The 24,588-nt window shown below is 45.7% G+C and overlaps 1 protein-coding gene across 1 annotated transcript in view; it reads left to right on the forward strand.

The window, feature by feature from the left end:
* Nucleotides 1-23,738, forward strand: part of HS3ST3B1 (heparan sulfate-glucosamine 3-sulfotransferase 3B1) — a 47,339-nt gene extending 23,601 nt beyond the window's left edge. Inside the window, exon 2 of the mRNA XM_084648225.1 lies at nucleotides 18,904-23,738. Coding sequence (XP_084504351.1) covers nucleotides 18,904-19,522 — 619 coding nt within the window. The 3' untranslated portion in view covers nucleotides 19,523-23,738. The remainder of the gene's footprint in view (nucleotides 1-18,903) is intronic.
* The last annotated feature ends 850 nt before the right edge of the window (nucleotides 23,739-24,588 follow it).

Here is a 24,588-nt window from a genome sequence, read left to right on the forward strand (position 1 = left end):
ATTCTGCTCCCCACGCGATGCACGTGGAACACCCATCCAGGCTTGACAGATTGGACTCCTACATGAGTCATCCCCTTGGGCATCTCACAATTACAATGTGTTATAGAAATGCAAGGTATTATCTTCAAGGACCAGTATACAAGGCCAGTGAAATACTGCTACCTCTGGGGTGAAGGCTGACAGGCAGGTATACTTTCATGAGCTACAGCATGCTGCTCAATACTTGGAGGGGAAACTTACTTACAACTAAAATATCCATCGAATTGTTAATGCCCTTGTGGGAGGCACAAGGCCATAGCTCCATAACATCTGAGCCAAAAGGGCAAACATGGTAAACAGTATGGCACTCAGTGGGTTTGGCTAAAGTGAGTGACATTGTACCAGTGTGACTGAGCCCTTAGAGCTGTTCAGAAAACCAGGGGGAAGAAATTTGTGACCCTTAATTTCAAGTGTGTTTTGTCAGTCTTGTTTTTTTCGTTGAATTTTTCAGACTAGTTCCCTTCAGAAGGGTGAAGAGCTGGATGAGAACCTGAGGTTCCATGGAATATGTTTGCTTTCTTAGCAAGAAAGGGACCCATGCAGCTCCCTGAAACACTGACTTCAAATGGAAATCCACAAGTGGACTCCATGTGGTATGAGACCTGAGAGCGGATCCTCAGTGGTTCTAGGACAACTGACTCCATCCAATACCGTTATCCCAGAGTGTTAACGTGAACTTATTACTTGGCTCACCATTATACCATCCCTAATGTTTAAGGGGATCTGTTGTGTGTGACTACAAGTAGAAATGCTTCTAAGCAAGTATTTTATTAACCCTGTAGTTATTTGATACTTTTGTTACAAGTAGACTCTCTTGGGACTATGGGAAGGCAATAACTTCACCAACCACTCATCTGTATGGTGTTTACTGGTTTTTAACTCCTTGTCCGACAGCATGGTGCTGTGCTTTGATTCGAGGGAAGCAAATTAGTCCAAGTGAGAGCAATTTGGCAGATCTAGGGCTCTTTGCTCAGTTTGTTTTCCCCCATTAAGATGCTTATTGTGAAATTTTGACATGTATTCTGACAGGCACTCTCTGCTCTCATCAGACTCCCTGCAGAGGTGTTTGAGATGCCACCATTGGCAGAATATGCAAAACTTACAACCCAGGGCCTCCAGAACCTGCAGAATTTGCTGCAGTTTTGGATAACTTGGATAGTAATCTGCATTTGCAGCCATTTCCCACTGCAGACTCCAAGGAGAGGTGCAAATGAGTTGTAATGACTGTGCCATTGTTTCATATAAGCAAATCCACAAATGATAGTTTCACTTGGTTCAAGCTATGTAAAGAAGTATTTGGGGGTGAGGAGTGAAGAGGGATGTGGGGAAGGAATTCCAGAAAGGGAAGTACTTGTGGCACCTTAGACTAACAAATTTATTTGAGCATAAGCTTTCATGAGCTACAGCTCACTTCATCGGATGCATAGCTGTAGCTCACGAAAGCTTATGCTCAAATAAATTTGTTAGTCTAAGGTGCCACAAGTCCTCCTTTGCTTTTTGTGGATACAGACTAAGATGGCTGCTACTCTGAAACCTGTCAGAAAGGGAAGTGTCACATGAAAGACTTTGGCCTTGTCTACACTATAGATTTGTCTTGCTTTAATTATACCTGCACAGCTGCCCCTAGCGTGGATGCAGTTGTGTCCTGTGAAGGTGTTTTTGTATCCATGTAGCTACTCCTGTACAGGCAGGGGAATTAGCTATACCAGTTTAAGGCGTCTTTATACTGGTAAATGCAGCCACGCTAGGAACTGTAGCGATCTGGGAATTACACCACTTACTAACATACTTGTACCTGTACAAGGGCTATTTTAGACCAGGCCATAGCAGAGTGCAACACAGGTGAGTCCGTTCCAACTGCTGTCATTGCAGGCTGAGGCACTGGCCCTCTCCTGGCTTAGTCCTCTGTGAAACCTGTGATAAAGTTGTCGCTATCAGGCTACTAATGCCCCTTCCCCCGTCTGGTGCAAAGACTGGATGAAAACAAATTCATCATGAGGAATTAACCAGGAGAGAAATGATGCCAATAGCAGAATTGTAAAGTGTCGTTTTTTTGTTAATGGTGCAGCTATGATGAAGTTGCTTGGTCCCACCCCCATAGAAGCCAGGGGCACAACTCTTAACTTCACGGCATTGGGCTGGTCCCAAAGGGGTGCTGTTATCTCTACAGCCCTTTCTCAGCCCCTATGCACCTGGGGCTGTCTTAGATTTTTCCAGCAGCTACAAACTTTTTCAGATGTCCTCTTAATCAACTGTTTAAATGGCTTCCAAGTGAAGCCTCTTCCTTAAGCCTGCTCTGAGCTAGCTAAAGCCTGTGAGAGCTGAGTTTATTTTCACATCTCTCATTACCACATCTCCGCTAGATGAGAACTCAAAGATTTTACTGATTCAGACTCCTGCCTTGTTTTGTTGGCTTGCTTGTAACTGAATCTGTCCTTGTTCAGCTGGCTTTAGTTCCAGTTTCCCTCCATGCACACTGCAAAGTGGGGTTCATCCTAGGAAGGCTATTTCAATGCATTTAAAAATAAATCTATCATAAGGGGATGTTAAACTGGCTGAAAGCCAGAAAGGACCATTGTGATCATAGTCTGACCCCTGCACAGCACAGGCCCTAGTACAGGCATGGCCAAACTGTGGCTTGTGAGCCGCATGTGGCTCTTTTACAGTTAAAGTGCGGCTTCTGGAGCCCTTCTAGTCCCGCCCCATTCTCCACCCACAAGACTGAGCAGGGAGGAACTCAGGGCTTTTGCCCTGCAGCAGGGTGGTGGGACTGGGTTTCTGCCCTGCAGGGAGGGGGACTAGGGGCTTTAGCCCAGCGGGGGAGGAGGGGTGGTAGGGTAGAGGGGAAGAAGCCCTACACCCTGGCAGGTGGTGTTCCATGGGGCAGTTTGTGTATGTCTTGCAGCTCTCAAACTTCTGAAGATTATTGTATGCAGCTTGGAGGGTCAGTAAGTTCAGCCAATCCTACCATAGTACATCCCTCAATGAATTCCTGTTTGAACTAGAGTATCGATTACAAAAAACATCCAAGGTTGATAGAAACCTTGCCAGTGATGTGGAATCTTCCCAACCCAGGGTAAGTTGTTCCAATGGCTAATGCCTCGTTTCTAGTCTGAACTTGTCCCACTTAAACTTCCAACCACTGGCTCCTGTTATCTGTGTTTGTGATGGCCTCAAAACTCAAGGAACAGAGCTACTGATGTAATGATGGTGACACAGAACTACGAAGTCCTTCAATAAATTGTTAACATGGACTTAATGTTATGGATTTTGAGGGAAGGGGAAACTGACTAGCAGTTTTTGCTCTTCTGGCTTTTGGCTCATATGCTGTTGTCCTAACATTAAAATCCTAATAAAGACTCCCTTTGAGACCATGTTTAAGGCCAAATGCTAAATCTCTGTAGACAAACACAAAAAAGTGTTTTGCAACAATCCACAGTTGTTTCTCCACAGAGATTCAGAGCTTGGCAGTTGTTTTTATGTGACTAAGACATTTCACTCCTGTGTTTGCACCAGAAATCCAGGAGGCAACTAGAATAAAGAACTCTCTTTGATAACATGGGGTGAGAGCCTAACAGTCACTCCAAACATACACCACAATACCCATTTATATCAGCTGAAATGAGTAGGTTTACATAATTTGAGATCAGTGTCAGCAATCAGAATTGGGCCTGTTTTGTGCGGTCGGCTGAAACGCTGTTGGAGGGGGCGGAGTCAGGAATATTGTACAAAGAAATCTAAGATGTTGATGGTCAAGAGGGATTAATATTAATGTCCATGGAGCCAGGGAAAACAAAGTAACATATACATCTGCACAGCAGCTGGAGCCACAGTTCCCAGCTCAGGTAGACGTACGTGTACTAATTCAGCTCAAGGTAGTGTGCTAAAAATAGGGTGGCTGCAATGGGTTAGCTGCGAGAGCCCAATTCTCTTCTCCCCCCCCCCCCATAACTGCTCTGGGTCCATACACAAGTCGCCAGCCCAAGCTCCTGGCTGTACCAGTGTAACTATCCTCCTATATGTAGGCGCCAGCTCAAACAGAGCTAGTGTGTATGTCTACCCAAGCTGGGAAGCCGACCTCCTGGCTGTTGTGTAGATGTACCCATTGTAGAGGGAGGAGTACACGGGGGTAAACAGAATATTGATGGAAGGGGCAAAAAACCAGGTAAACTTTTTTTTAACGAGATATATTAACAGGCAACTTACAGAATTAAAAAAAAAAAAATACACAACATGATCCAGGCAGCTGTCCCTAAACCTAAAGCCTTTTTCAGCTGATCCTAGTTTGCCATTTAGCTCCATTATGTTTCCTGCTGGGTTTAGAGGGTTTCTTTAACTTATGTTTCCCAGTAAAACCCCCACCCCCCATTTTCAGCGCAAGAAGCATGAAGTTTTTTTTAAGGAAATAGATTACTCTAATTTCGTCTGATTCAGACAGTGGGCAGTGAAGTCTGATAATGGTGAGAAATATTCTAAAGAACTCCTCCATAGACAGCAATTAGTTTTTAATCTAAATGCTACCCCCTGTTCCCCTTCCAACCCCAACAGGAACTGGTGCTCTTTGTTAGGTGGATCTGCCACCCTGGGGGAGGGGAATGGGGGGGCTCCTGCAAAGAATGAAAGGAAGCTGGAGCTGACCAAAAGGAATAAGATGCTCATTTCAGCCCTGCCCCTTGCTGCACTTGAAAGCTTTTTACTTTCAGAGCAAAGCACCATTGAAGCATCAGGACAATGGAGATCAGATCTTTCTTGGGGAGAGGAGTGGGGGGGGGGTGGAGTGGGCAAATGCATCTTATTTTTACTTGCCTTCTGCCACGTGCTCCCTTCACTACTACCCCCCCCCCCAAATATGCTCACTAGATGATAATGCCATTGCTTTCTCGGGGCCTCACTAATGGAATTATAACTATAACTGGAGCGAACAGAATATTTACCACTTCATCTAAAATTATAGTAAGCCCCTCCAAAGCAGGTGTTTGATGTGCAAAGTGCTGTCCCTGCCTCCTCCCCAAGAAAGGAAGATAATTATTTAGTGGAAGTTCAGAGCTTTTCAGTACGAGAAACTGGCTGCTGTGCTTACGTAAAAAGGAGGCTCCATCTAATGAGCCTGCAGGGCCCGGTGAATGTCTCAGCCGGCTCCAGTGAAGAAGCAGCTTGGATGAAGGAGAAAAGGATTGGAGCTCTCCCATGTCTCTCCCTCCCCAAAAGGAAGTCCTAATTCTTCAGTGCCTTACACCCTGTGAATGCTGCCTGCTCAGAGTGGTCGTGATTTGGGCCCACCTTGCCCAGTTGTTAATCACAGGGTGGTGTAAAGCAGTGGAGAATCAGGCCCCCAAGAAACATCTCCCCCCCCTGCAGCCACCCAGACGTGCTTCTCTTTCACTGGCACATGCAGTCTCTGAACTGCTCTGCGCTCACAGGTGACGGCCACGCTTTGTGCAGCAGGGGGCTAAGATGGCACACTGATCGAAGGGCAGGAAACTGGGTTTGAGAGGGCTCCTGTGAGCATTCGAGTGTTGGAGTATTTCTCCAACACGCCCCACTGTGTAAAACTGGGCTGAAAATCCCCTAGGAAGAGGCTTCTTCCTAGAGGTTCCCAGCACATTGTGCTTCCAGATTCTTGGCTGGTAACTGGAGGAGAAGAGCAAAACGCTATCCAAACACCTCAGCACCTCAAAAGAAGCCCATGGCTAACAGGTGAAGGTGTGGGGGAGGGGATAAGGTGGTTCTGTTTTAGCTGAATTTCTACCCCTGACCAGAGCCTGGGGAAAGTCAGTGATGCACATTTACGCAGTGGCTTTAGAAACAGGCCCTCAACCCCTCCGGGATGGATTTTAAATAAAAGTTCCTGTTGGTGATGTGGGGGTGGGGGAACCCAGGCTCTTCAGGAGCTACTCTGAGGCCTTGTCTGAGTTTGAAAGTTTTAGCTCTCCTGTAATTAAAGTGGCAACTCCCCTTTGAGGGTGGATGCAGTTATACTTGTGTAAAAGTGGTTTCGCTTATACTAATCTAACGTATTCCAGGAGGGGAAGGAGACTGAGTTCTACCCATGTAACTGCATCCACGCTAAGCCTTTACTGGTATAACTACTCCAGTCAACAGCCACACCCCTGACAAAAATAGTTCTCTAACCACCAGCTTCCCAGCCTAGAACCCCAGAGCAGTACCGTCCTGTCCTGGTCAAATCTGGCCAGTATATGAGTTTAATACCCAGTCCGCCTCTCCCCCAATATGAAGAGAACAATGCACACGTGTGGTAATCAAGCAGATATTTTCCCCAAGCATTCCAGTCACAGCTCACTGGTTTGGATTGAAACATAAAATAAGTTTAACTACAAAAGGTAGATCTTAAGTGATAGCAAACAGATCAAAGCAGATTACCTAGTACATGAACAAAACACAAACTAAGTCTAAGATATTAGAAAGGATATGAACTAGCAAATTCTCACCCTGGCTGATGAGGCAGGTGGGCTGCAGATTCTTATGGGACAAGCTGCACTTGCTTTATAGCTTAGAATCCCCAGGTGTTTCATACACAGGCTAGAAATCCCTTTAGCCTGGGTCTAGCACTTTCCCCAGTTCAGTCTTTGTTTCTCAGGTGTTTCCAGGTGTCGTCTTGTTTGGGGAGTGAAGAACCCTAGATGATGTCACTCCCTGACTTGTATAGCTTTGGGATAGGGTGGGAACCCTTCGTTTCAAAACTTGGTTCCCAGACTGGTTTGTGGGAAAAATACTGACGTCCCAAGATGGAATCCAGAATCGTGTGGCCTGGTCACATGTCCTTATAGAGTCACAGCAGCCATTACTTACAGGCTGTCTGGAGTGTTCTCAGGAAGGCTCACTAGGTGGGAGATAAGCTTCTCCTAAGGCCTATGGTTTTCCCTAATGGCTCATTGCCCTGAATAGGCCTTTCCCAACCAGCTATCTAGACTGAAAGTATCTTGTCTAGTGGACATTACCCAGGTGTAACTACATTTGAAATACAGATATATAGCGAGAGAGAGAGAGTCAGTTTTTATAACTTCAGATACAAAAAAGATACATGCATACAAATGGGACAATCATATTCAGCAAATCATAACTTTTCCAGTGACCCCTTACATGACCTGTCTTGCATAAAATACATCATAATTATGCCATTATCATATCACTATGAAGAATATGGGGTGCAGTGTCACAACTCCCCTTAAGGGAAGCTTGGTGGATTTTTGAATGGGATTATATGATGGGCTATCAGCAATGGCAGGGGACTGGACTCAGTGACCCAGGAGCTCCCTTCCTGTCCTGTGTTCCTATGACTGGGAAACTGGATTTCTGGGCTCTACTCCCAGCTGAGTCACAGTGGCTGGGAATGGAAAGTGACTTGTTAGTTTAGAGGTGTGAGTTGCTTTGGGTGTGAGAAGGCCTGGGTTCAAACCCTAGACAAGCCTTTGCAAAGCCCGATGTTTGTTGGTTCAATACTTTGAAAAGGTCTGGAAATAAGGTATAAATGTTTAACAGTGAGGGTAATTAACCACTGGAACAACTTGCCACAGGTTGTGGTGGATTCTTAATGTGGCTGCATCCACACTAGAGGCAGTGCTCTGCTTTAGTGGTAGTGAAAGCAGTACAGTTTTTGAGTATTTTTGGACAGCACTATAGAAGCGCAAAGAGTCTACAGAAGAAAAACAAACTGGCAGAGAAATTAGTGCCTGATCCAACTGTCCGTGGAAAGTCTCCCACTAACTTCAGTGGGAGTTGGGTGAGGCCCTTACCCTTGGCTAAACATTGGACTGGAAATACTTCGCCATTCATATAATGGAACCTACATAGCAGAATCAGGAGGGCCTTGGAAACCCAGGAATGGTCTTTTCCTTGGCTGTACCAAAATCCTGAATGGGATTGTGTAGAAGGAATCTTCCCTGGTCTCTTCCTCTCTCCCCTCCCCCCCCCCCAACCCCCCGACAGATGGAGAAGTGGCAGAGGTGCAGGAGGCAGTTGGTGAGTCTGTTTCAGCTCCAATTATTTATTTCCCCCCCACACACCCTGTGAAGTTCATTAATTCCCATAATCTGTTTTGTGTAAATTCCATGGCATGCATTTGACAGCATGGCGGCGACTTACACCCCTTCCAAAGCAGCTGAGGTTGGTGCAATCACTCTGGGTTTTCTTGTGTAATTTGCGAACCTGAACAACGGGTTCCCACTTGAGATGAAGGAGCTCCTGCGGCATGTGCTGTGGGACGGAGGTGATGGAGAGAGCTACCGTCAGGGCCCTGGGTGCAATGTTGGGAGGGGGCGTTCCTTAAACCTACAGTTTATGTATTTTTCACATGAAATATTCTTAAAAAAAATCCCCTCCTCCCCAACCAACCAAAGGAGAACCGAGTTCTTAAATGGGGTTTTACTAATATCCTTCCCCCTGCCCCGTCAACTGCTGTGAGAAAGCTGAATAAAAGCCAAGCGGTAATTTCAAAGCCGGTTGACCTCGGTGTGGATGGCAGCCTCCGTGATGAAATTAAGACGCTTTATTACTTTAACATTCTTACACTGGGCTTGTCAGGGTCTTGCTTTAGAACCGTATTTCTTCCAGATTTCTGGGATCCGATTATTTTCATATTGAGCCGGAGGAAAGAGCTGCCATTAAAACTTCAAGCGTCATTTGGAGCTGCCAGAGAAATAACTTTACATTTTACGTAGCTTCCTTTCCACAGCTTGTGGTGTGAGGGAGTAACATTTCTCATAGGATTTTCAAAACTCCCTCTGCAAACTCCTCTGATTTCCCCCCCAAGGCATGCTCAGACCAGTCCATCTTTCCCTGACATTGGAGTCTTTCTTGAAGCTGCTTAGCTCCTTCAAAACTTACTTGTGATGTCAGAAACAATCACATGATTCAACCCATGTGCCAGAAGTTTAAACCGGGCAGTAAATAGTCTTTATTGCAGCATTACTATTCATCTCCTGCCTCTTCCCATGAAGTCCTTCAAAAACCCCCCCTCTAACGCTGGACATCCCAGTGAAGCTGTGCCCAGTTCTGCAAGCTGCTGAGCACCTTCAGCTCCCGCTGAGATCAGCACCATTCTGGATCAGGCCCAGCCACAACTCCAGGAGGGTGGAGTAGGGCTAAAAGAAACCCAGGAGTATGTTTCAGTCTGACTCGAAGCTCTTGTGCTTGTGCCCTCTCGCTTAGCATCCACATTAGCTAGTGATGGGGGTCTGGCTCCTGCAGGGTGCTGGGTATCGTCTGCTGTCATTTAAATCAGAGTGAGTTGGAAGGATGGGGGTCTCTGCTTGCAAGCTGCAGCCAGGGTTAAATGAGAATAGTCCTGGGTTAGTTCTCCACGGAAGCTGGCAAAGGACCTACTTGCAATAAAGTGTGCAGCAAACAAGAGACTGATACTGCATTTTAAAGACAAAGGCTGGTATTAAGCTGCCTTGCCGCATTGGGTATTTTCAGCTTCTCAGGTTTATTCAGCGCTTTCTTGTCTATCGGGCCCCATTATAGCTTTTTTTTTTTTAATCTAGCTCTCGGCTCCGTTGATAACTATTGTAAATTTCTCCCACTTTCCTGTCAGCAACCTGCTATCTTGGAGCCTAGGAACAACTGGTTATCGCCCTGGCAAAGTGCATGAAATGTAAAGCAGCTTGGTGCCAGAAATGGGGATATTCCCTTCCCCCCCCCCCACACACCCTCTACAGTGTCTCCAAACCTTCCTGGGCCCCCAGTTGAACATACTCTTCTCAGCTAAATTTATATTCCTGATGGCCCTCTAAAACCACTGAGCCTTTAAAGAGTGTGTTTTCACCGAAGGAAATATTCATAATGCAAATGAAGGGAGGTAGGGTGGCGCTCATTTAATTTCCCAATGGGCAAAGATGGCTCGGTATGTGAAACTGGAGCATCCAAGGGGTTTATTTGTGCTTCCAAATAATATGCCTCCATTAAGATGATAGAGGCTTTACAGCAGTGTTTCACCCCTCCCTTTGCCCACCATTTCCAAGCGGAGGATGATGGTGGTCCGGTCCTCAGATTAGTGTAAGGCACAGGAAAGAATGCTGTCAATCTCTGAAATCTTTCCCTCACTTCCCTGCTGGAGATAACCTTTCAAAGCCTGAAGCTGAATTCTGTTTCCTTGTAGAGTTTTCCCCTCTGTTGCACCTGTGGGATGGTTCATTGTGTCATAAACTATAGGAACAAAGCAAAAAAAAAAAAAATACAAGTGACCAAATCCTAGTAAGCTGAGAACAGAGACAATTTTTATTTGCCTCACACCTCCTTGCTGTTGTTATCACCTACGGATGATACTGACTATAAAAGTGCTCTATAAATCCCTAACAGAGTCATGGGGTACTCTCACCTTTCCCCACTGTAGCCCTGCAAAGGAGGATGGGGAGAAGATGAAAAAACTGGGTTTGTTTAGTCTGGAGCAGAGAAGACTGAGGGGGGACATGATCACAGTTTTCAAGTGCATAAAAGGTTGTTACAAGGAGGAGGGAGAAAAATTGTTCTTCTTAACCTCTGAGGATAGGACGAGAAGCAATGGGCTTAAACTGCAGCAAGGGCAGTTCCGGTTGGACATTAGGAAAAAATTCCTAACTGTCAGGGTGGTTAAACACTGGAATAAATTGCCTAGGCAGGTTGTGGAATCTCCATCATTGGGGATTTTTAAGAGCAGGTTGGACAAACGCCTGTCAGGGATGGTCTAGATCAAGGGTGGGCAAACTACAGCCCACAGGCTGGATCCAGCCCATGGGATTGCCCCCTGTGGTGCTGCAGGCCCCGTCCCGCTCTCAGAAGCGGCCAGCACCACGTCCCTGGGGGCGGGGGGGCAGAGAGCTCGGTGTGTTGCCCTTGCCTCCAGGCACTGCCCCCCGCAGCTCCCATTGGCCAGGAACAGGGAACCGTGGCCAATGGGAGCTTTGGGGGAGGTACCTGGAGGCGTGGCAAGGGCAGCGCGCCGAGCCCCCCCAGGGCCGCGCAGGGTTGTGGTGCCAGCCGCTTCCCGGAGTGGCGCTGCGTGGGGCCAGGGCAGGCATGCAGGGAGCCTGCCTGGCCCCGGTGTGCGCTGCTGCCACCCTGGAGCCGCTTTAGGTAAGTGGCGCTGGGCTGGATCCTGAACCTCTCCTGCATCCCTGCCCTAAGCTCCCTGCCTGCACCTCGCACCCCCGTGCACCCCAACTTCCTGCCCTTAGCCCCCTGCTGCACCCTGCACCCCAACCCTCTGCCCTGAGCTCCATCCCGCAGTCTGCACCCCAACTCCTTCCCTGAGTCCCTGTCGCACCCCAACCCCCTTCCCTGAGCCCTTTCATACACCCCGCATCCCTCCTCTGCCCCAATCCTTTGCCCTGAGCCCGTTCCCGCACTCCGCATGCCCTCCCGCACTCCCTCCTGCACCTCAACCCCCTGCCCCGCCCCTGCATACAATTTCCCCACCCAGATGTGGCCCTCTGCTCAAAAAGTTTGCCCACCCCTGGTCTCAATAATACTTAGTCCTGCCTTGAGTCAGTGGTCTGGACTAGATGACCTCTCGTGGTCCCTTCCAGTTCTGTGATTTATGGGGTTTCCTGCTCTCCATTCATCTCTGTAGTATCTGTGCACTTACCAAACAGTAACCAGTTTGTCCTGGCAACATGTCCCAGGAGCTAGGGAAGTATTCTCCACATAGGGAGGTTAGGGCCCAGCTTTTCAAAAGCAACCTGTAACTTTGCGTGCTTTGGTTTGTCAGGTGTCTAAAGTTTTGCATCCCTCCCCCACCATTTAAGGCTACAGATGCTGTACAGACTTACACTGGAGCTTTAGGAAGTGTTATGTTCAGGCTGATTTTAGCCACCTCAAGGTCAGCCTTTCCCTTGTCATAAATGACATTTGAAGTTCAGTAGCTCAGAGCTGTTTTGTGCATCTCAGCTGGTCTTCTGAAGCCTTTGATCGGAAGTGGTTGCAAGGGCTTTTGCTAAGCACACGAACCTTCAATCTAATCTAGTTGGGGTTTTAAACAGTCCATCAGGGTGCTTGAGCACCTTCCATAGGGAATATCAGGCCACCGTGGATTGCGTCTGCAAAAGGGCCCCCTTCTCTTCTTGTTTTAAACATTTGTCATGTCTTCCATCACTAAAAGTTAAGCAAAACTAGTCTGGGTATTCTGAATCTGGCCTGCAGTATAGACAGGCAAATGAATCTGGATTACAGGCCTGAACCTGAACTGAATGTTGTTGAAGCCCAAAATAATTTGCCTGATTCGCGCGCTCTCTCTCTCTCTTTCTCTTTTTTTTTTTTTTTTTTTTTTTTTAAATTTTGCTTTTTGCCTCTGTCTCTTCCTTCCAGGGAACAGCTGGAGGTGAAGTCTGGAAATACAGCAGAAAAAGGTCATTCTCATTGTGTCTGTGGCCTGAGCTGAAGAGGGGAGAGCTGTAAATTTTACAAGACAGCATGATTTCCTGCCAAGTTTTATTGGCTCAAGGGGTTTAGATAGGCATCCAGGCATTTAGACCCAGATCCTCACAGGTAGCTAGGCACCTAACTCCCATTGTAATAAATGGTAATTAGGCACCTAAATTCCTTTTGAGGATCTGGGACATTGATGCTTATCCAAATAATATTTAAATAGTTCTCTTAATCTTCAAACCACTCAAAATACAACCCTGTCTTATCTCATCCCTCTCCGTCCATGAGACAGGCATTATAATCCTTGTTATACAGTTTTGGGAAACTGAGGCATAGAGCAGGGAGGTGATTGACCCAAGGTCACCTGGAACCCAGCTAGAATTAGAATACAGGAGTTCTTCACTCCCAAGCCCATGGTCAAAGCTGTCTCAAGAGGAAGTGTCTGGGGTTGGGTTTTATGCTGCTTTCCAGTTGGAAGGTCTCCTCTGGCAATTGCAGAAGCACATCACACTTTGTCTGCTCCTTTTCCCCCCTCCGACATGCCCCAATATGTCTCTGTGCCAGAGGCTTCAGAGAGAGAGACATAGGAGCAGGCATCTCTAGTTCTGCACCCGCTGTGGCTGCTCCACCCCATTGGCAACCCCAGAAAGGTGCTTACTCAGTTTCCACTCTCCTAGCACCTCCCAAATACTGCAGAGAACCTGCCTCGTGCATAATGTGGCTTTGTGGATAGAAAAATACAGAGGCAGGAAAACAATATTTGTGTAGTGTAAATATTACATAGGTTGTGATCAGTCAGAAATAGCGGGCTAGAATGAAAGGCTCATCTCAGACTTCGCCAGAGGTGAATACAATCTCTGTGGATGTATGCAGGAGAGGAGGAGAAACTCCTAAAGCTAAAATATGCCATGCTGTGGATGTTGCTGATACGCCTCCAGATCAGATTCCTGACAATAAGAAGCACTTGGGCAATAATTGTATTGGATAGAATCCATGCCACACGTTTAGCAAATTGGGCTCTGCATGCCGCTTAGTTTTTTCTAGTCAGGTTTATCTTTCCACCCATCCTCCTCTTCCCCCAACACACCCACCTTTCTTGCATTTATGGTTTTTTCCCAGGAAGGGTCACTACACCAGCCCTGACATGCTTCTGTTCCATCGGTATAGCTAGTCAGTCACATGCACCTTGGGGAAAGCTTTTGTCTCTCGCAAATGTAGGTCTGTTGTACCTGCCGACTTGATACAAACAAATAACCGCTCAACAGTTTGTAAACCTTCCCTCATCCACCCACCCCTTCCCATTGACAATAGCCTCTCTCGATATTCTTTATTGAGACGTGTCAACAGATTAGTTCAGAGTCCCTCTGTGCGGACAAAAAGCTGCCACAAAGAGAATTAGGCATCGGGGATTGGATTACCATGTGGCCACCTGTCATTGCGACTTTGTAAATTTATCTCTCTCCGTCTTTCAGATTGGAAGAGTTTGTATTAAAATGCTGCAGTTTCAGGGCAGGTTTTTTTTCTTCGTTTTAAACATTTATGTTCACTTGCTTTATTAATAAAGATTGGGGCCTGCAAAGGGCCTGGGGATTAGAGCGGTTAGGCTCTCTTTATTCATTCTTACATTAGTCTAAGTGGTTAATAGGTAAAGTAGGCCAATCCATCTTTAGGGTAAGCCTATCACTTCGCCTACGATGGGTGAAGCTTTGCTGAACAAATATTCATTAAAGGAAAAGCTTTTTTAATTCTGTCTTCCCTGACATCTTAAGAGCTTGAAGTTAGGAGGTCTGCTCTCTGCCTGTGGAAAATGCATCTCTCTGCTCACACAGCCACTTCATGGCTTTGCCGAGACCCTTTTCCACGGAAGTTTTAAGGGCCAAATCTCAGCTGGTGTCAGTTGTCATAGCTCCACTGAAGTCAATGGACCTATGCAAGCTTCCACCAGCTGAGGGTCTGGCCCAGTGTGGTGCAGTGTCTGCATGAGGGGGTGCTGGGAACTGCCAAGAGGGGTTTGTTGTTAGCTTTCTGAAAGCTTCAGGCACCCAAACCTTGCCCAGCCAAAGAGTATGGGAGAGGTTGTCTGAGATGTAAAAGGGTATTAAGGTTGCCAATGGCTAACTCCTCTTTCATAGTCTCACCCTGTGTTAAGAGTTTATCAGGAGCCACACCCATTTGCACAGAGCAGACTGAAGCTATCCAGACCTTTAACTTGGATGTAGGTCTTCCGCAGGTCAGGATGAAGCTTGCAGGCTGGATCCTATAGTCTCCATGAGCCGCACCTGTGTATTAGAAATGAGGAGTGGTTGTAGAATACATTACAGAGCCATCCAGGTAGCACATTAGCCTCTTTAGCCTTTATGCACAGCAGATCAGCAAGAGTGGGGCAAAGTTAGATTCCCCTCCTTTGAGCCTGATGGGTTACAGCCTGACAATGTGTCCACTACAGCAGTTCTTCTGATCACTGTGTCTTCTTCTAATTTTCTTCTCTCCAATGAATGCGTCTCCACTGATTTAATTTGCTCTTGCTGTTCCTGAAGCTCTGGGATCAGTCCCTTTCAGAGCGACTAGGTTGTACGACTTGGGCCTATTCCTTCTTGCACCGAAGCTAACAAGAGTTTTACTGTGGACTTCAGTGTGTGTAGGGATTGGTCCCTTAGTGCCAAGATGAGACCAGTTTGCCCTTTGTATACACCCATGAATCAAATGGTGGCTCACCTAGGAATCATCATGATCTATTCTTAGTGAAGGTAGGTATCAACAAGCATTAGCTACTTCTCCACCTGTGTAAATCTCAGGCCATCTGGTAAACCTGTAGTCCTGTGACTTTGATGCTTCCCCTATTTAGTCACAAGCAAGCCAACTACTCTCCTGTTTAGGAAAGCATGGAAGACCCATATGCAGATCTCTGCTAGAGATGGGCCAGAACATCAAAGTTGGACCTAGATACAGATCTTAATTTTCCTAAAGCATGAGGTTGTTTTAATCCAATGTTCAAACCCATCTTAGTATCAACAGGCTTCGTTGTCCATCAAATGCAATTGTTGTCCTTTTGCTTTGTACACTGCCTTTTAAAACAAGGCAGACCCTGTGAGACAATCTCTGTGCTTCTGCTGGTGGGATTGTGGTCTTGGGATGCTACCCATATACTACAGAGCATCAGCACATAGTGGGAAAGCTTTGCTTTGGAACTAGATCTTAGTGGCACTTTCAACAACTCTAATGCATGTTGAGAGGGTTTTTATTCTTACTCTCCTTTGCCTGGAATACCTTCCGAAAAGCTTGACGATCACATTTCTCTCCCTATCAGTTTTATTCTTCTTCTCTGGCAAAGAACAGACTCTGGGTTTTTCACATGCAGAGGAAGGCACAATATGAGTCTGTTTGGCTGCTGCTGTTGTAGTATCTGTGCCAGCATTTCAACAGGGACGTTCATAGCTCTAGAAACACCATCTTTCTGCAAAATGCCACTGCAGATCCAGTAGGGGGAGCCCAGGCAACTTTGCTTTGAAACACTCTCTTGAGCTAATCCTGTAAGGAACGGAGCACCCTCAGCTCACTCTGAAGCCAACAGGAGTTATGGTGTCTCGGCAGCATTTCACATGAATTCTGGTTCTGGCCAGTTGTGGCTATTTTGTAAATCTGTTGGGAGAATTGTAAAATCATAGAATATCAGGGTTGGAAGGGACCTCAGGAGGTCATCTAGTCCAACCCCCTGCTCAAAGCAGGACCAATCCCCAATTTAATCATCCCAGCCAGGGCTTTGTCGAGCCTGACCTTAAAAACTTCTAAGGAAGGAGATTCCACCACCTCCCTAGGTAACACATTCCAGTGTTTCACCACCCTCCTAGTGAAAAAGTTTTTCCTAATATCCAACCTAAATCTCCCCCACTGCAACTTGAGACCATTACTCCTTGTTCTGGGAGGTGGATATACATCTATAAAGGTAGGAGGCCACTAGATCATGAGATTTACGATTCTTCTCCCAGTGAACCCCACATTTCCAGCATCCCAAAGACCTGTGGATTTAATTGCTGTACCTGCCAGGGGCGATGTATTAGTTTTTGGATTTTTACAAAGCATAATGGAGCATTTGTCCAGTGTTCTTAGTGCCCAGGATGTTCTTTTAGAAAACGAACTAAATAAACGCCCCTGTCACTTCCTCTCCAATTGGATCAACTGACCCAGCAACACTATAAATGTAATAAAAATTAATTGATTCCTACTGATTTCCCCTCCTATGCAATCCAAGAGTTCTACACACCACCACTGCCCAGCCTTTCCTAGATTTGCAGAGTTTAAGGCCAGCAGGGACCATTAGATCATCTAGGCTGACCTTCTTATAATCTCACCCAGTTACTCTGTGTTGAGCCCAATAACTTGCTTGGCTAAAGCATCTGGTCTCGAAGAAAGCAAGAGATGGAGACTACCTATCTCCTCCAGGGAAAAAAAGCAGGCCTTCCACCATGCCTCAAAGGCTAATTAGCTCTGGCTTTCACGAACCTTGGGAGAAAGGCAGTTCCCAAGGTCCAGCACACTAACAGACTCGTCTTTCTACTTCCAAAGGGGCTTCAACATAGGCACTTCCGCCAACCACAGCTGCTGCAGTAGGTCGCAGGGGTGAACCATCTCCTAGATATGAAGCCCTGGCTGGCTTGGGAGCTACCTAAGTCAAAACCAACATCTTAAGCCAGGAGACAGCCAGCACAGGCTATGGAGATCAGGTTCAGTTTCCTCAAAAAAACAGACACTGGTGAACAAGTGGTCTGTCAAATTCAGCCTCCGCTCTGGTGAGATTCAGTAGTTGTTTGCTGTGCCATTATTGGCCTGCTGTGTTTTGTGATTGGATTGGAAAATAGACTTTTTATGGGATTCACAAGTTGGAGAGCAGCTTCTCCTGAAAATTACTCTTTTACTTGGCAAAGTGTTTTTTGGAGACTCACTCACCCTGGGAATTTGATAGAGCAGTGCAGATTCCATCTGACACCAGTGTTCAGGCATGGCATGCAATGGGTAAAAAGCGCTGCATTTGTGTGAAGCGTGTGGAGTTAGGCCTTACTGTGGGTGAAATGCAACAGCATGGGAGAGGTGAAATCCACTGCCTCTGGCTGCTTGCATGGTAGGACACTACATCCATTTAAACATGGATCTGACAGCATTTCCACTGGTCTGCCCCACCATTGCTCTACACACTGACCTATGGAAAGCTGGCATGGAGATCTTTCCCACAGCACGCAGTAGGTGCAAAGACTAGCTGCCCTCCCCCAGAGGTTTTGCCTCTTGCCACTTTGCACAGACCTACTGTGGGCATGGGTTTTCTAGACTGCGCCTGAGCAAATCTTGCCTGAAATGAAAGAGGAGCATATAGATGTGAAAACATTTGGCATGTTAAATTACGGAGCCCCAATGCTCCTTTCTTATGATGTTTCAATATGTTCGAGCTTAGTGGGTGGAATGCCTGAGAAGAGGTATGTGGGATACTGCCTTTTGAAGAGATCTTTTTTTTTTTTTCACTTGTATTCTCTATTAGTATGATACAAGTTACAGTGGATTTGATACATTGCATCAAGGAGTTAAGTATTATTGGATTAGGTAAAATTTGTACAATTACTAGCCAAAGCGCACGAAAGCTATTGTCCTAGACTAAGGATTGTCTTGCTGTTATACATTCACATTACATGATATTAAAACACAGGGCTCAAGTTTTTCCCTTGGGTTCATGATCATGGCTCCCATTGAACTCAACAGGAGTTGTTGTTTTTTATTATTTGTGTTACAGAAGCACCTAGAAGCCCCAGTTGTGGACCTGGATCCTGTTGTGCTAGATGCTGTACAAGTATTCTAGGAAACAGTTGTGCGCTTTCAGGGGAGCTAGAGGAAAGGCCAATTGAGAGAATTTAAGAGGCCTCTTCCTCTGAGTACACATGGTGGGCCTGCTGTTGACAAGTTACCATGCAGTTGTTTGTTCAACTTGTTGCATTGCACACACTTCTACGTGCTTTATGCTTCACAAGCAGGAGATGGTCTCTCTTGTGATGCACATTAGAAAAACTTCCCAGCGTAGTGTTACAAAAGAGAAGAGCAATGGGTGTCCCATTAGAAATTTAGCCCAGTAACCTTTACAAAAGCAAAGTAATAGGGAAATAGGATTTTCCTTTGTGCAGGGCAATCTGCATAGGCACCTGAGGGTGAATGATTCCGTTTCTTTGTGCTCCAGCTTTTTCTGATGAATGTATTTCAATTCCATTTTGCTGAACTGATGTAGTTTCAAGGCTGCAGCTAATTCACACCCTGCGGAGGTGGACTAGCCTCTTTAAAGCAAGCCGAACACAGAGCATGAATCACTACTGTGGTATAATTGCCAGGAGTCTAACCTCGTGCGTGAATACTTCGTGTATTTGCAAGTCACGCTAATAGGACGTGTGCTGGTAGGAGGGCCCATAAAGATTACATTGCAAGGAATGAGTTATCCTGCTGTCCTAACCAGTGCATTTGTTTTCTTGGCAGAGACCTGATGCCCAGAACCCTGGATGGGCAGATCACCATGGAGAAAACCCCCAGCTACTTCGTCACCAAGGAAGCACCTGCTCGAATCTCCGCCATGTCGAAGGGCACCAAGCTCATCGTGGTGGTGCGGGACCCCGTGACCCGAGCCATCTCCGATTACACACAGACTCTCTCAAAGAAGCCCGATATCCCCACCTTTGAGAGCCTGACCTTCAAAAACAGGACTACAGGCCTGATCGACACCTCATGGAGCGCCATCCAGATCGGCATCTACGCCAAGCACCTGGAGAACTGGCTCCTCTACTTCCCCATTGGGCAGATCCTCTTTGTCAGTGGGGAGAGGCTGATCAGTGACCCTGCCGGGGAGCTGGGCAGGGTCCAGGACTTTCTGGGCCTTAAGAGGATCATTACGGACAAACACTTCTACTTCAACAAAACCAAGGGCTTCCCCTGCCTGAAGAAGGCTGAAGGGAGCAGCAAACCCCACTGCCTGGGGAAAACGAAAGGCAGGACCCACCCCAATATAGACCGAGAGGTGGTGCAGAGACTGCGGGAGTTCTACAGGCCTTTCAACATGAAGTTCTACCAGATGACTGGGCACGACTTCGGCTGGGACTGAGGCTGACACGACAGTGTCTCCCTGTAATTACCCCACGGTGCAGCTTGCTTCTATAAAGATATATATGTGTGTGTGTGTGTGTGTGTGTATGTAAAATGTACAGAAATCTATTTTATAATAATTTATTTTTAATTTTTAAGTAATTAATTCACTAAGCTGCCTAACCACACTGTCTAGAATATTAGCCCATAACCTTTTTTTTTTTTTTTTTAACATTCCATGGTGTTTAATTCTAATATTGGTCTTTTTATTTTGTTTGGTTTGTAATTGACGGTGCTTCCATTACCTAGAGGAAATTAGTATTGGAAAGGAAAGGGGGGGAAAAAAGCACAATTTTATTTTCGTTACGGGTATTAGGCCTTTATAACCATTTACTTGTCATCTTCCCACTCCCTAGTATCTGTCCCCCTACCTTTTTCATGAGATCTGTTGGCCCGTCATCACGTTCCTTCCTGCCGTCTGAATAACAGTAGGGGAGGGAGAGGCTGTGCTGCTCTGTGGAGCTCAGATACTTACGCCTAACACAGCAGCTGCTTCACTGGGGCGTTCTAATGTGCAAAGTCCATCAGGATCCCCAGTGCCCAGCTGTGTTGCTGCTGGGAGTCTTCTGCTTGCTTCTGTTTCCCCAAGTGTTGCTTGGTGCATAAGGTGCTCCTTTGGAAAAGAGTACCAATAGCATGACATTTTGCTGCAAGGGGGGAGCAGTCTTATCAGTCTGTTCTTTTTTTCCTTCTTGGCTTTGTTTTTTTGTTTGGTTGGTTTTTTTTAACAAGGAGAATCTCCCCCGACTGGCCCAAACAGGGTTTCCTGGGTGGGGACTTCATGCATTTTTTGAAAAACTTTATTCTTATTAAAGATGTGAAATGCTTTGTGCTGGGTGGAACTATGACGAGGTAAATGAAATTCAGCTCCTACATATATGCACTTACCTTGTAGGGAACCCATTTTAAAACGCACTAGAGTCAAGCATGCAGGCAGAGCATCTGCTTTGACACACCAAAGAAATCAAAAGAACCACAGGAGCCATTAGCACAAACCAGGGTATGAGTCTATCACTGATTTAGTGTTCCCCGAGGAGTGGGTAGGGGACACAGTGACTCCATCCACAGCTGGGGATCTGAGGCAGGTCAGCAGTGCATTGATTGTGTGGGGATGTGTTGGGGGGCGGGGCGCCTTCAGCCTTATTTCCATTGGATGTTGTCTTGTCCACCCTACGTTTTAGTCTAATACTTCATCAACAGTCTCTGTCCAGAACAGGCCTCTATCTGGAACTGGGAGGGGGTGTTACCAGGCAGGATTCAGACGAATCCATAGAACTGCTTAGGGACACTTGCATTGTACTTGCTTGCAATTACTGCCAATGGTCCTTCATTTCACATGCAGTACATTCACCCCAAATATTTGGAAAATAAGACCCTGAATCAAACATCTGTTCTGTATCGCACAGGGCCCTGATATTCGTCAAGACCGCTCTTTACTCAGAGGTGTAACTGTTGATCATTTTAAATACATAAGCGAGGATGGGACAACCAGTTAAAATAAGAACCGAACATTTTGCTTGTAGTTTGAACCAAATGCTTTTTGAGGAGCTGGGCTATTCAGAGGAGTGTTTCTGGTGTCAGGCCAGGAGTGGAACCAGAAATGTTGACCCACCCTCAGAATGGCTATTCTTGCAGAATTTACAGTTCTGACAGAAGCTAGGGGTTAGTGAATGAATCTGATTCTCACATGAATTCTGGCCAAATTTTGCAGGCTTAGGTGGTGTGGATAATCTCCACAAACTTTGGGTGTCTATCCTCACTGCCTGAGGTTCACCCATTTCTAATGGACCTCTTAGTGGCTAGGGTAACTGCAGAAAATCCCAATCCTAATTCCCACTGAATTTAATTAAAGCAGGGCCATACCATCGTTCCAGGGCAACTACAGGGTACATGTGGCTGTTTTTGACTCCAGTTTAACCTTGAGTGTAGATTAAACAAGCTATTAATTGCACCTCTCATAGAGTGTGCAGGAATGTGTATAAATACTATGTCATGGGAGCAGCAAGGTATTTGCTAAATAAACCTTATGATGTTACTGTGTAAGTAAACAAGTACTTGCATAATATATGTGCAATGTAATAAAATGTTAGACAACTGCATGTATAATGCTACAGCAACAGCAAATGGGTAAAGGATACATGATTTCATTATGTTGATATGTTTGTTACATATGTGTCACCAATATATCTTAGCACAAGGCTGAAGATGCCAGTGGCCACCCCCGTCAGCACCCCCTCCACTGTAATACCAGATTACTAAACAATACCCAGCTGTGGTGGTGTTTGTCATATAGCATTCCCCAGATGTTGCTTTTACTTTAACAGCATCCTTACTCTTGCTTGTTCTATACAGCTGTCCAGTACAGCTGCTTAATGATGGACATGCAGATGCAATAACTTTCCTTCCGAACTATTCAATTAACAGGCCCATGTTGCTCTGTCTGGGTCCAGCTCTGATCTCACTTACACTAATGGTCCTGAAAGCAGAAGCCAGCCCTCTGTCTCTGTAACAAAGAGATTTGCAGTAAAATGCTGTCCCTTGAAATGTGGATGGATCTGCTCCCATTCTAAACCCAAGTAGTGCTTAGTTTAACCTAACGACTAACTGGGAATTTTAACTTGTTTATGAGAGCAGTGTAATGTCATGGCAAGTAAAGGTAGATACAGAGTCAAAAGGCTCCCCTGTCCCAGCTCTCCTATTTATCAATGCCACTGGGGGAAGGGGACCACACCCAGGTTGGTGGGAGAGGAGAAAGACGGGTATATGAGAGCACCCTCAAATCCCAGCAGGGTGAGGCCGGGGGATGCTAAGCACTTTGCGGTATCAAGCTCTATAATGACAGTCTAATTTTGGTTGGTTTTGGAGCATGGTGCAACCTTTGATTTGGTTTTTCCTCCGAGCCTTTCCCATTTCAAGGAAAGGTAAAATCTCGCCCGTGAAACAGTATTGTTTTGCCATAGGCAGTTCCATCAGCTGAATGACACATTAGCTAATACTGTGAAAAGCCACAGTAGAGAGTGTGGCATCCTCATTACTGCAGTGCAGAGGGAGCCCTGGGTTCCAAAATTGAGATGAAGACTCAAGGGGTGTTTTGGATGTGTGTGCGTTTTGGGTCCAGGCTTTTGGAGTGGACCCCCCTCTACTACCGAGTGATAAATATACTAGCATATTCAATTTACCATAAGGGCCTGCTAGCTTGAGGTTCTTGAATGATTGCAGAAAAAAGCTTTAGATCTTGTAAAGCAGCATCCTAGGACACTAGTTATTACAGAACTTGAATCCCTGTGTCTTCCTACTGAAGAACTTATGCAGTGTGTTGAATTAAGCCTTGTACTCTGGTGGCCCTGCATGGCCAGGAAGGAATAACTCTCCAGCTGTTCACTCAGCTTTCATGAAACCAGGGTCACTTTCTGGTGAAGTGACAACATTGTCCAACCATGTGATCCCATTTCTTCCAGTACTTGGCCAACTTCAGGTACTTATCACTTTGTCATTTCTTCATTTCACCTCTGTTTCCTTAGGTTGTTTTTTATATAGATAGATATATACTGGAGGATTTAGGTGCCCTGATCTCTCTGTATATTGCTTTCTTTGTAACAATTTTTGATCTCCCGATGCCTTTCTCAACTGTACAAAATTCACCAGGCTGTTGGCTTAGTTGGTATAATCAAGCCTTGGTACTGAATGGTTTCATGAGGCAACCATGTTGGATTATAGAAATACGTGGTGTTTGATACTCTGAATATCTTAAGCAAATTGCTAATCCTGGCTGAACAGCCTTTGTAACAAAATTTATATAAGACCAATTAATATAAAAGGCCTTACCTAAGCAATATGGCAACCAAGACTGGATTCCCTGTAGTATGCATCTGGGTTGCTAATAATGGACTCGATGCTATCATCATGTTTTGTTTTCTTCAAGAATGATAAACTGTTAAACTCAGAGGTGTGGTTAGTTTTTCTTTTTTCACATTGTAACATTAATTTATGGCTGAGTTTCATTCAGCCCTGTATTCAGAAGTGCAGTACAGATATTAGCGATGTGTCGTCTGTAACATGGTACTATAGAATAGCCAATTTGTTTTTAAAAAAAAAAATTAAAAAATTGTAAATCAAGTATTTTGTGGTATGTACAACACAAATTAATTTTACACAGAGAGAGATGTTTCTAGGAAAATGAAATTCTGATAATTCATACTATTTCTTTGTATGAACAAATAAAATATATTTTACCAAATCATAGACCTGCTTGTTTTCATTGTAACCTGTGGAGGTGAATAAAAGACATCATGTTCCAAGCTTATTTTGGTAACATTTGGGGTCGCATTCTGCCACCCGATACTTGTAAGCAACTCCCATTAACATCAGTGGAGGCTGCATATGTGCATATAGGCCTTAATTCAGCAAACCACTGACGCGTGTGCTTAAGTGCCCTTCCTGAACAGGACTGCGTTCTTGAACTGGGAGGCCTTATTGAACAGGGATGGGCTTCCATGTGGTAAGCAAGTGTTTAAGTGCTTTGTTGAATCACAGCCACAAGGGCTGACCCAGTTTCCATTGAAACCAGTGAGACAATTGAGTGTTGACTTCAGTGATGCAGAATTGGGCATTGAGGGCCTGATCCTGGAGAAGTTGTGGGCTCTTAGCTCTTCAATGGGAGGTGAGGGTGCTCAGCACCTGACAGGAGAGCATCAGAGGACAATTTGTCCTTCTCACCAGTAGATTGAGTACCTTGAGTTACAGAAATACATTCTCTCTCTCTCACTAGGGATAGAGGAGGCGTTGGCCAGTAATACGCAGTAAGTATGCAGAGACAGCATCTCAGGAACATCAACAATGTAATTAACAGAGTGAATTTAGCATCTGATGCTACTGCCATTATAGTAGTTGCATCAGATGTGAAATTCACTGCACAGTAGAACCTCAGAGTTACGAACACCAGAGTTACCAACTGACCAGTCAACCACACACCTCATTTGGAACTGGAAATACGCAATCAGGCAGCCACACAGCCAAAAACCAACC

The sequence above is a fragment of the Lepidochelys olivacea genome (genome assembly GCF_965140295.1).
Source record: "Lepidochelys olivacea isolate rLepOli2 genome assembly, chromosome: 14".
Lineage (NCBI taxonomy): Eukaryota > Metazoa > Chordata > Testudines > Cheloniidae > Lepidochelys > Lepidochelys olivacea.